The sequence below is a fragment of the Brachyhypopomus gauderio genome, chromosome 2 (genome assembly GCF_052324685.1).
Source record: "Brachyhypopomus gauderio isolate BG-103 chromosome 2, BGAUD_0.2, whole genome shotgun sequence".
Lineage (NCBI taxonomy): Eukaryota > Metazoa > Chordata > Actinopteri > Gymnotiformes > Hypopomidae > Brachyhypopomus > Brachyhypopomus gauderio.
Window position 1 is genome coordinate 30,426,487 of NC_135212.1, and position 13,224 is coordinate 30,439,710.

The 13,224-nt window shown below is 45.8% G+C and overlaps 1 protein-coding gene across 2 annotated transcripts in view; it reads right to left on the bottom strand.

Annotated features, from left to right (window-relative positions):
- Nucleotides 1–12,842, bottom strand: part of LOC143498571 (transmembrane 6 superfamily member 1-like) — a 51,570-nt gene extending 38,728 nt beyond the window's left edge. The window contains exons 1-9 of one of the 2 annotated variants that reach the window (XM_076993713.1): nucleotides 12,495–12,842; nucleotides 12,104–12,207; nucleotides 11,889–11,986; nucleotides 11,616–11,719; nucleotides 11,354–11,436; nucleotides 10,883–11,001; nucleotides 2,512–2,616; nucleotides 2,069–2,161; nucleotides 1,680–1,799 (exon numbers count right to left, since the gene is read on the bottom strand). In XM_076993713.1, coding sequence (XP_076849828.1) covers nucleotides 1,680–1,799; nucleotides 2,069–2,161; nucleotides 2,512–2,616; nucleotides 10,883–11,001; nucleotides 11,354–11,436; nucleotides 11,616–11,719; nucleotides 11,889–11,986; nucleotides 12,104–12,207; nucleotides 12,495–12,595 — 927 coding nt within the window. In that variant the 5' untranslated portion in view covers nucleotides 12,596–12,842. The remainder of the gene's footprint in view (nucleotides 1–1,679; nucleotides 1,800–2,068; nucleotides 2,162–2,511; nucleotides 2,617–10,882; nucleotides 11,002–11,353; nucleotides 11,437–11,615; nucleotides 11,720–11,888; nucleotides 11,987–12,103; nucleotides 12,208–12,494) is intronic. The other variant, XM_076993712.1, reaches the window with a different exon arrangement.
- Nucleotides 12,843–13,224: the final 382 nt, after the last annotated feature.

Sequence of the window (13,224 nt, forward strand, 5' to 3'; positions counted from 1 at the left end):
AGGGAGTCGCACTGTTTTCCGAACGTGTCTCTTTGCGTCGTGTTACTTTATAAGACATACAACATAAAGTGAGAGCATAAAGTTACAGATAACTTTATAATTTGTACTTTGTTTATTTGTATTTGTCTATTCGTCAAAATTACACAATAAAAGCTGTTTCGAAGAATCGTTTGGTGAATAGGCTACTACAATGGAACACGCGTCGGTTACGCGGCTCAATCTATCAGTGGATTTGGAAATTTACAGGGAATGTAGTGTTTGTGCGTGCAAAACACCATCGGGCGGCTGTGGCCTGTGGGCCGGTTCTAATAGTAATTAGAAGGCCAGGGGGCCATAGAAGGGCCTTGACTTTGACACATGTGGCCTAAAATATCAAGAAATATTAGCTACATCTTACATTCCCAATCATAAAAGGGGTCACATTTTGCAGCAGGATGGTACTCCATCTCATACATCCATCTCTACATCAAAGTTCCTCAAGGCAAAGAACATGAAGGTGCTCCAGGACTGGCCAGCCCAGTCACCAGACATGAATATCATTCAGCATGTTTGGGGTAGGATGAAAGAGGAAGCTTGGAAGACAAAACCAAAGAAGGCATGTAAGACTGCATGCTTTGCTATTCCTGATGACTTCATCAATAAATTGTATGAATCATTGTCGAACCGCATGGATGCGGTCCTTCAAGCTCATGGAAGTCACACAAAATATAAAATATGGCTCTAATAGCATCACAACGTCATTCACCAGTGTTATGAAGCATATATTTGTATATGAAGTGAATTATTTGTTTGATTTTCACCTTACTTTCTGTGGGTGACAAAACGTTTGTCTTGCCAAAATCTGACCTTTCTGTGTTCATTAAATGATCAATATTTCTACAGTAAAGCAAATTTATTTTCGTAAATTAAATCTCATTTGGGAGGGTTTCAGCTTTCATATGAGTCATTTATAAAACCAATCGATGAATTTAAAATCAGGTTATAAGCTTTTGTTTCCACAACATGGATAAGCGACAGAACTTATGTCAGGGACTGTAGGTGTTACAGAAAATAAACCATAGGCACATTCTCATAGGAGAGAAAATCTATTGCTGCTCTGCCATGATTAATAAGTACTGAAGTCCTCAGCTCAGCGCAAATGTACAATTCCCATATGAAAGTTTCAAATGCCTTACATTATTATGTAACTAGCATTTCAGCGTACCAGCAATGTATTTTTTACTGGGCTATATGGGTTTTAATTTGGGTATGGGCCCCGTTATTAAACACATAAGAGGGCAAAATGGAAATGTTGACTTAGGGAGTTAATCAGTCACCTGACTTGTGGTATGTATCTGTAAATGTATAGCCTCATTTACATATCAGTTTTGATTGGCCTTCACCTTTGGGATAGATGAATTTGCCACAGTGGTAGGTTAACAGTGGTGTGCTAGTAATTGCTACAGTAGCATTATGGATAGGAGTTAAGTACCTTGTTTAGATTTTTTTCCATTTTGTGGGCATGCTTGAGCATAGTACACAGATCTGTATTCTTACTATAATAGTGATCAAAATGACCATAACTCAAATAGCCTTACCACCACTAAAATGTAATAACCCTAACCCAGTCCCTAATGATTTTAACCAAATCCATAACAAACACAAAAATGTTGTCAGAGTGTAGACAGCAAATTTCCTACCTGAGCGACAGCCCCTGCATGCACCAGGCTCAGATCAGGCAGCCAATCACAACCTGGGACTAGCAGTCCATACAGCATTATGACATAACATGGAGTGGAATACAGCATATTAACCAGCATCTGTAAACACACACACACACACACACACACACACCATATCACAAATTAACCAGCAGCTGTAAAGACACAAACCATATGACATTAATCAGCATATGGAAACAAGTACGAACAGTTTGTAATCTATAAACATACACAGTATGCTATATTAACCACCATCTATAAACATGCAAACACATCATGGCATATTAACCACACAGTATGACAATAAACAATGTATGACACCCACACAATGCAACACATTTCTCAGAATGTATAGACAGAGACAGTACCTGTATGGCAGGGTAGGCAGAGGGGTCTTTGAGATATGGCTCATAATTCAGGACATAGTCCCGACACCAGTCAGCAGGACAGTCCAGTACTACCTATGTAAAACACTCATATTTATCAAACTTTATCAGAAGCAGAACGTAACCAGTGGCAGTGTGCACTTTGTCCACAGGGTCTAATACCTAACTAAAATACTATCTCATAAATAACCAGAATATATAAGAATGAATGCAATGAGTGATCATTGTATTAGGTGCACTGTTGCTGCTATATATAATTTACCGTCTGTTGTCAGTTGTAATCCAGACTCCTGACACCACTATTTCACTCTGACATCACTTCTATAACTGTGCAGGTGTTCTGATGTCCTGCTACAGATGCCATGATATCAGCAAGACATGCTGGACCTGCACAACGTAGCAGCTGATGCTAGCTTTTCACTCACCAGGCCTCTGAAGATACAGAAGGTACTAGCTCCAAGAAGACCGAGGATGAAGAGTAAATCAGTAGGTCTCTGTAGAACGCTCTTCTTCTCTTCACACTGAGTATTCTGCACCATAATAATCAAACATATTTACTTTCTACACATCATAAAAATAGAGATTAAAAAGCACTTAAAATAGAACTACATTGGGGCAGTCATGGCCTTGTGTTAGGGAACTGGTCTTGTGACCGGAGGGTCGTGGGTTCGATTCCCAAGCCTGAGGCCATGACTGAGGTGCCCTTGAGCAAGGCACTTAACCCCTACTGCTCCCCAGGCGCCGGGCTAGGGCTGCCCACCGCTCTGGGCATGTGTGCACAATAGCCCCCTAGTAATCACTAGTGTGTGTTTGTGTGTGTGTTCTAATTGCACAGATGGGTAAATGTGGAGGACAAATTTCGATTGGGGTGTAAATTCACAATTGACAAATATGGCATATTTCATTTCATTTCATTTCATTGACTACCCATTTCACTGGATACCTCTATGTTGTATCTACATTGAAAGAATACAGACATCTATCTCTTGGTCTGACATTTAATCAGCTATCCTACCCCATACCACAAAACTTTATGATCCCCTGATTAACAATATATATGGTATTAGTTTACATTAACATACTATGAACTTCAGACCTTTTCTTTTGGGCATTATACATTTATAAAAGTTTTACACAGTGATGGCTAAGTTACCTTGAAAAAGTAATCCGATTACTGGTTACTGATTACTCCTTTTAAAAGTAACTTAGTTACGTTACTGATTATTTGATTTTAAAAGTATCTACGTTAGATTACAAGTTACTTTAATAGTTACATTCAGCAGCAAAATTAATTTTTCCAATACTCACTTTATTGGAAGTGCATTTTTAACAGTAACAATGTATTGAAGCAGGTTCGGTAACCGAGGCAGAAACTGCTTAATCCAAAAATCCAGAGGAGGGAAACTTTATTGATAACGCAACCCTGGCGCGCGCCGCCGCCCCCCCAGTGTCACTTAAAGGTATCTCCGAGAAAGGTAATGCTGCAGGCCGGAGCCCCGGTGGGCGTGGGTAAAGGGCGGAGCATGTGTCAATCATTTTCGAATGCAGCCAATCAGATACTAGACTTTCGTTCTCAATCAATTTTTATTAAGCCAATTATCAGCCAGAGTTAGCTGTCAATCATTTTTTACTGCAGCCAATCATCTTAACAGATCTGCCAAATGAAGGCGGAAACTGCACGGAGAAGCTCTTTAAACAGAAGTATATGACATTCTTGCACAAAAGTAGCTGAATAAAAACATTAGAAGAGCCATGACTTTAGACATTTTTAAATCAAAGTTTAAAATACTTCTCACTTGTTATTCTGGAACGACAGTTTAATGTTTTTTTCCCTTTATTGCACGTATACCATTACAATTTCAAGCATTTTAAAGTAGGCGACGTTAGTCAAAATTCCAGCACTTTTCAAACGTGGAACACAAAGCAACATTAAAATTCTTCAGGTAAATGTCCCTTCCCCTGTTTTTGAGGGGTATTTCTTTATACTACTAGAGAATGTTGCACTACGTTACGTTATACTGTGACACGGGAAAACAGGAAGTGTATAACATGTTAAAGTGATGCCGTATAGCATTCAGAGACACGTCAATAACTTGTTTGATTATTGTAATTTCACTGTTGTATTCATTAAAGCGACGTGAACAAATGGAATATTGTTCCTATCTATAATCAAACATTCAGGCTCTACCAAACGGAGCTCGCCAACGTTGGAATGCGAATAATGAGTGAGTAGACGGTTAATGCATTGAGGAATAACCCGCCACCGCTGACTCGTGAATTAATACGTCATCGAAGGCAAAGAGAGTGAAATATAAACCCGTACGACCCTACAAACATGAGCGTACGTTGCCCTATTGCGGGCTGTGACTATGTGGCTACACATGCGGAGGCGGCAGTGGTGGCAGCAATGCTAAACATCCATGCGACCACTCACACTGCAGCCCCCAGAGAGCCGCACACGAGCGCTAAGGCAGAGAAGCTCAGACGACCCTCCATCGCGTTGGCGGGGACAGCCGAGACATGGTCGTACTTCCTGACCCGCTGGGACGAATACAAAAGGGGCACTAAGTTGGCCGGTTCTGACATCGTCACGCAGCTGCTAGAGTGCTGCGAGGAGGATTTAAGAAAAGACCTCACTCGCGCGGCAGGCAGGAGTCTTGTGGATAGTGATGAAAAAGACGTCCTTTCAGCTATGAAGGCACTCGCTGTCCGTGCAGAAAACACAATGGTGGCTCGAGTGGCCCTATCCAATATGCGGCAGGGGCATGAGGAGCCCATCAGGTCATTCCATGCTCGCTTGAAGGGGCAAGCAGACACATGTAAATATGAAATGAGGTGCACTAAAGAGGGCTGTGGCCAAATGAATGACTTCACTGAGGAAATATTACGTGATGTGATTGCCCGAGGCATAGCAGACCAAGAGATACAGCTTGACTTACTGGGCGAAAAAAATCAAAATATGCCATTAAGAGACATGATAGAGTATATTGAAGCTAAAGAGTCAGGAAAGCGCTCGGCCTCACGCTTGCTCGACCCCCAAAGCACAGACTCAATCAGCAGCTCATATCGGCGAGGGAAACAACAGGACGTCCGCAACAAAGGGGTCCAAAGAATGGAAAAATCAAAGGCGAAACCTGAGGGGACCTGCACCTATTGTGGCGAGACAGGCCATGGCAAGACGCCACAGTGGCGCATCCGGCGTACTGAATGCCCCGCATATGGCAAGACGTGCCGGAAGTGCAGCCGGCAAAACCACCTCGACAAAGTCTGTCTAGGTGGCCGCTCATCCAGACCCCCACCAGAAGAAGCTGACGGAGTGTGCGAGGAACAGCAGATGGTAGCGTTTGGCGAATTATGCACGCTCACCATGGACGGTGACAACAACAAGGTGTGCACACTGCCCTTAGCCCACCATCTGTATGACGACATGTGCGACAAATGGATGAAGCGCCCGTCTACCCCACAACCATACATCCGCCTCACCCTCGCTGTCGAGCGTGAGGACTACAAAGCACTGGGTCTTGACCTTCGGAAACACACCCGCGCTGTGACCCTACCCGCCATGGCTGACACGGGTTGCCAGAGCTGTCTGATCGGCGTCAAGGTTGCCCAGCAGCTGGGTCTGAGCACTGACGACCTCATCCCGGTGTCCATGACCATGAGAGCTGCGAACAATGAGGGAATACGCATCCTCGGGGCCGCCATCGTCAGGTTCGCTGGCAGCAGCAGTGACGCCCGAAGGTTGGAAACGCGTCAGGTCACATACGTGACGGACACCTCAGACCGTATATTCCTCTCTCGTACGGCCTGCGTGGACCTCGGCATGATATCGGACAAATTCCCAACCCTCGGCGAAGTCAACCTGGCGGCCTCAGACCCGTGTGACTGCCCACGACGTGCAGAGCCTCCAACCAAACCTACCACGATTCCCATGCCAGCCACGGAGGCCAACAGGGAGGCGTTACGGGAGCACCTCCTACAGCTATACGCTCAGAGCACGTTCAATACATGCCCTCATCAGCCCCTGCCAAGGATGTCCGGTCCCCCACTTCGCCTCATGCTCGACGACGACGCAGTGCCAGTGGCCCACCACACCCCCATCCCAGTGGCCATACACTGGCAGAGCGAAGTAAAGGCCGGCCTCGACCAGGACGTTCGCCTCGGCGTGCTGGAGGAGGTACCCATTGGCACACCAGTGACATGGTGTCACCGGATGGTGATATGCGCGAAAAAGACTGGCAAGCCACGGCGCACCGTTGACTTCCAGGCCCTGAACAAGCACGCCCTCCGTGAGACCCACCACACACAGTCACCATTCCACCAGGCGAGGCAGGTACCCAGCGGGAAGTACAAAACCGTGTTCGATGCCTGGAATGGCTACCACAGTGTCCCACTGCACGAAGATGACCGCCACAAAACGACCTTCATCACCCCATGGGGGAGATACCGGTACCTCTCAGCCCCGCAAGGGTACATAGCATCGGGGGATGGTTACTCACGGCGATACGACGAGGTGGTCGCGGATATTGGCAACAAGACGAAGTGCGTGGACGACTCATTGCTGTGGGCTGACACCATCGAGGAAGCGTACTTCCAAGCGGCACAATGGCTCGATATCTGCGGCAGGAACGGCATCATCCTCAACCCCGACAAGTTCGTCTTCGCCTCACCAACGGTGGACTTCGCTGGCTTTACCATCACCATGACTGACGTTCGGCCATGCAGTCATTACCTGGAGGCCATCAGAGACTTCCCCCGGCCACGTAACGTCACCGACGTCAGGTCCTGGTTTGGTCTAGTCAACCAGGTGGCCTACGCCTTCAGTATGGCTGAGCGCATGCAACCGTTCCGGAGACTCCTGCAGAATGGCGTGCGCTTTGAATGGTCCTCAGAGCTGGAGGATGTCTTCCGTGAGTCCAAGGAGACGATCGTCCGAGAGATCGAGTGTGGTGTCCGCATCTTCGACAAGTCCAAGCCCACATGCCTTGCTACAGACTGGTCAAAGGAGGGGGTCGGTTTCTGGCTGTTCCAGAAGCACTGCAAGTGCACTCCAATCAAACCATTCTGCTGCACCGATGGCTGGAAGGTGACCCTGGTCGGGAGCAGGTTCACCCATGCTGCTGAGTCTAGATACGCACCCATAGAAGGTGAGGCACTTGCTGTCGCCGACGCGTTGGACAAGGCCCGCTACTTCGTGTTGGGCTGCAAGGACCTCATCGTGGCTGTCGACCACAAGCCATTGCTCAAGCTCATCGGCGATAGGGCGCTCGACGACATACCCAACCCTCGCCTCAGGAACCTCAAGGAAAAGACCCTGCGCTACCGCTTTCGCATCATACATGTCCCGGGCATGAAGAACAGGGCAGCGGACGCCATGTCGCGCAGACCAGTTGGCACGCCTTGCCCATCGCCCATGGATCTCCCAGACGATAACGCTGCCGTGGTAACCCACCTCTCACCCAACGCTCACGCCGATGTTCTGTCTCTCATTCGACGGATGGGGCCCGTGGGTGACGATGACGATGGTGACCTGACCTGGTGCGCTGCAGGTCTTGAGTCACTGCAGTCTGTGACATGGGACCGCGTCAGGGAGGCCACCAGCAGTGATGATGACATGCGAGTGCTAGAGGAGATGGCGGCAGACGGCTTTCCCGAATCCAGGGCGGGGATGCCTGCGGCAATCCGTGGCTTCCACCAGTATCGCGAGGACATTACGTCAGCTGATGGGGTTGTCCTGTACAGGGACAGGGTGGTGATACCGCCCTCTCTCCGCAGCGAGGTGCTGGACGCCCTGCACGCCGCTCACCAGGGTGTCTCCATGATGACCGCCCGTGCCGAATCATCTGTATTCTGGCCGGGCATGTCGGCCGACATCCTTGCCACTCGGAATGACTGCGAACACTGTCATCGGATGGCGCCCTCTCAGCCTGCTGCGCCACCGACTCCCCCCATCTTGCCCGTGTACCCCTTCCAGGCTGTGTGTGCTGACTTCTTCATGCACAGAGGTGTACACTACCTTGTGATAGTGGACCGTTACTCTAACTGGCCGGTCATATCCAGGTCTGAGGGTGGCGCCGCAGACCTCATATGCCACCTGCGCCGGGCCTTCGCCACATACGGGACGCCTGAAGAACTAGCGTCCGACGGGGGGCCCGAATTCACCTCTGCTGACACCAGATCCTTCCTGCGTAGATGGGGCGTGCACCACCGCCTCGCGTCTGTGGCCTTCCCCCACAGCAACTGCCGTGCTGAGATCGGCGTCAAGACGATGAAGCGGCTCATCACAGACAACACTGGCCTGAAAGGGGAACTGGACACCGACTCCGTACAGAGGGCGATACTGCATTACCGCAACACACCCGACCCTGACACGAAACTTTCCCCTGCGATGTGCGTCTTCGGCCGGCCAATACGGGACTTCATCCCGATTCCACCCGGGAGATACAGGCCCCATGCAACGTGGCGTGAGACTCTGACACTGAGGGAGGAGGCCCTCCGCAAACGACACATCCGCGCAGCTGACAATTGGGCGGAGCACACCAAACGTCTGCCACCCCTCAAAGTGGGGGACTTGGTACGCATGCAGAACCAGACCGGGCCTTACCCCAACAAATGGGACAGGACTGGCCGCGTCGTTGAGGTGCGCCAGCATGATCAGTACGTGGTCAAGGTTGATGGATCAGGCAGGGTCTCCCTTCGGAACCGGAGATTCCTGCGCACGTTCCACCCCGTTCACAACAGCCTGCCTGCCCCCCGGTCTATCCACGACGATCTGGCAACTCGCGCTAGCACCCCACCGCCTGTCACGCTGCCACTGCTGTCCGGCCCTCTGGATGGTCCAGCGACGACTGCGACGGGGCCAGGATCCCCCTTGCCTCTGAGCACCTTGCCTGTTGCCCTGCCTCCCTTGGACTCTTCCCGGCTCGCTGGGAGGCCTCTCACACCAGTGGCCTCAGCCCAAGGCCCCCTCCCTACGTCGCCTGCTCCTGTAGCCCCTGCGGCTGCCCCGCCTCCATCGCCTGACGTGCCACCTGCGATGGGCTTGCGGCGGTCCACAAGGCCGTCCGGCGTGCCTGCCTGGCACAAAGACTATGTTGTAGGGTAGCCTTTAATGGGTTTCTGGGCATAGTACGATTTGTTTCGGTGTACGTTACCGCTTAGTTCACTGTTTGCCATTGTTTCTGCACTATTTATGCTACCTGCATTTTGTTATTCTTCAGCCTTTGTTTACGGGTGTTAAAGGCTCGGGGGGAGATAGAGAATGTTGCACTACGTTACGTTATACTGTGACACGGGAAAACAGGAAGTGTATAACATGTTAAAGTGATGCCGTATAGCATTCAGAGACACGTCAATAACTTGTTTGATTATTGTAATTTCACTGTTGTATTCATTAAAGCGACGTGAACAAATGGAATATTGTTCCTATCTAACTACCACATATCGTTTCGGGAGGACACTGCAAAAAATGACTTGTAAAACGTGCTCGCGCTTTCACAGGGTCGCGCGCAGCGTGCGGAGTCGAGCGCTACGGTCAGACACAAAAGTAGAACTGACCAAGAAGAAAGCAAAATATATATTTTTACTAGGGAAAATAAAAATAGTAACGCACAGTTATTTGGATAAGTAACTTTAATCTGATTACTGGACTGGAAATAGTAGCGCGTTATATTACTCGTTACCGAAAAAAGTGGTAAGATTAGAGTTACTGACATCACTGGTTATACATTTGTCTGTCTGTCTTATAAAAAAAATTGTCATTGAGAAAATTGGTTATGATGATTGTGTGAATTCTTTAACTTCTTTTCATATAGTGCACTAAGTTAAGTGATTCTCTATGTACTGTGTACTATCTGTACTAATGCTACATATTACTGTTGTTGCCATTTTGATTGTTCATGCAACAAAAGATGACATGTTTATGGTACACTTCCATGTAAGTGCTATTTACTCCATTATATCCCTACAGCTACTCTGCATAATGTTCTAAATAGAACATTGTATGTAGTAGCCTACAAAGTGTCTCAGTAAGTGAAGGAACAGGTTCAATCCTGGCCTTGGAGATGGAGGGGCAAACTAGGCACTGTTACTAAACTGTAGAAGGTTACATTGTGATTTTCTAGAAGGAAGAAAGTTTTCCATGAATTTGGGAAGTGCAGATGACATTATATGATTTTTTAACATTACTTATGGTATATTGTTGATGCTTTATTGCATTGTTTCTAATGTTAGCTACAGCTGTTAGTGACAGCTAATATAATCTTACATTATTAATCTGGATATTGTTGGCTACAGTTGTATAGTGAATCACAGTGACATGGTGGACCAAAGTTGTATATTGCATATTTTAATATAGTATTTATTACAAAGACCTACTTAAAAGACTTTAAAGCCTGTAATATTTTAAGCCCAGAATATTTTGCTAATTTGAAGTATTATATCTTAACAACAAAGGCAGGTCTAATGCTAATCTCTATGATAACTTGCAAGTTTGTGGACTATATTTAAAGTTTCCAAAGTCTGGTGTGTCAGATATCTTTAGGAATTCAGGTTAAACCAATTAAAAACAGAATTGTTAAGACCATACAGGTTACAGAATAATACTTTATTCAACTTTATATAATAATAGTTTTAGTAATGTCTTGTGCTTGTGTGTTTGTGATGGCATCTGTGTGTCCATGTATTTGTGGGCGAAGGGAGATTGTGTGTGTGTGTGTGTGTGTGTGTGTGTGTGTGTGTGTGTGTGTGTGTGTGTGTGTGTGTGTGTGTGTGTGTGTGTGTGTGTGTGTGTCTCACCGCTGGCTGCAGGTGCCATGTGGCAGGCTGGCGGAACACTCTAAAACAGGCCCAGACTGATACACATGCATACAGCAGGTGAAGTAAAAACAGGGTGTTCAGCTGAGCACCATACTTCCCTGGGAAACAAACATAAACACACCGATGACACATGTTCTTAAACACAAGATAAAATAAAATCTCTTTGTACCTAGTTAGCTGGTGGCAGTTATATGTTTAATTTATCAGTATCATCAATTCCTCTAATTTTCATGATCCTTCAGAATTCTACTAGAAAGTCTGGGGGGGCAATGTCAACCAATAATATGTTCTCTTCATGTTAATATGAGTGTCATCCTGCGAAATGCTTATGGTTAAACTCATGTTTTGTCTCCACCTGATTATCTTGTTTCACTCAAAGATTTGTGGTTTTGGGTTAGGGTAAGGGTTGGGTTAGCTAGTTTCAAGAATAACTTTGGCTCAGGCACTCACCCACTACATTCCCTGGAATGTAGATGATTACTTGCATCAGGAAGGATCCCACCCAGTACAGGCCAATAGCTCGGTAACTCTGCCTGCAACAGAAAGTGCATGAATCAGCTGCATTAAGGCTACACTGGAGCATCATAAGAAATCATTCCCACACAATAGTAACAACAAGCACAGTAACAGCTCAGATCATATTATTGTACTGTGGGGAGCAGTCTGTGATGAGTGTGTGGACTCCAGATGATGACACAGCTGAAGTACTAACCCCCATGTTATCGCTGCTACCATCAACAGGTACATAAGATAGTGGGCACAGCCATCCCAGTATGAGATCATGTGACCATGAGCTGTGTTGATATAGAGGTCCGCCTGCAATCCACCAATCCCAAGCATTACACCAGACTCCAACTTCTACATTCATCACTTTCAACCATACAGTGCCTTATATATATATATATATATATATATATATATATATATATATATATATATATATATATATATATATATATATATATATAAAGCCTTCAGGACTTGCCTGTTTGATGTAAAATGTCATGAATCCATCGATTATGCCATCCTGCTCCAGGCCTATTATAAGGTTCACCACACTGAGCAGTGCATACACTGCATAGACTACAGGAGACACAACCATACTGAACTGCTTGTGGACTTACTCTGAACCATCTATTCAACATTTACAACATTACACAGTGAAGGAATAGTCAAGCTATTTTTCTACTCGGAATTTACCATAGAAGAGTGGATCGGAAGGGGCCCTCCCTCGTAGAAGAACTTTAGCGGAGATTGTTACTATCACAACAGTAGACACACCAGCGAACAGAACAATCTCAGCACTGGAGAGAGAAATACAGATATAGCATCTCATCAGGTAATTAATAAAAGCACAAATAAATTAAATGATTAAGAGCTTTTTGTTCAAGCCTATAGTATGCTTTATCTACTGGATATTTATACATTTTAAGTTCTATATTCAAGATCTCTATTAAACTTAAAGTTATAGATTAAAAGATAACACTTTGCTATTTTATTACATTTAATTACATTTTAATAAACAAACTTCATGCATTACACCACAAGAGCAACTTCTGCAGGTAGTAGCCTACTCCAAATTCATACTCACCTGCTGGAAATGACAACTTGGTTAAAGAAATAGCAAATAGGGACTGACAACAAAGACAAGACAAAGACTCCTGTTCCGGCGGAGGCATTAACTGCAGACATTTTACATAAATGCGTATATTGAAACCATCTCGAGGAAAAAGAAAACAACACGTAGACAAACCAATCCTAACTTTTGGTGACTTTAGCTATTTAAAAGGGCAGCAGTCTCGAGAATGCATGCGCGCGCACGTCCCAAACACAAATAGCCGCACAGTTCCAGAGCTTTACCGTAACGTCAACGTTATTTCAGGCATTGCGTAATCTGCTTAATTTGTCGAAGACTGACAGTCACCTAATCTTATTCACACACTAGAATAAGAATCTAGTGTAGTAGATAGTGTAGTATAGTCTCTAAGACAGTGACAATTTGTCACAAAGGTTTTAGTTATGAGACTATGATTTTACAAAGACTCGATTCCTGGAGGGTTGCTATTTAAAAGAGCTAACAATCTTTTTTTATATATAAAGTTAAACACTAAAATCTAAATGTGTGAGAGTTTTTGGAACAGCAAGATGAAAAAGACTTTAGACGGCTGTCCTGAACACCTTACACAAAACGATTGAGATGAAGGGGCACAGCTGTAGCAAAACTCGTGATTTTATTACGACATTGGAAATGTAGGGAATCGCTTGAAACGTATGTTGTAAACAAGCGTACACTTTTCAAACACTTATCCAATTGTAATACA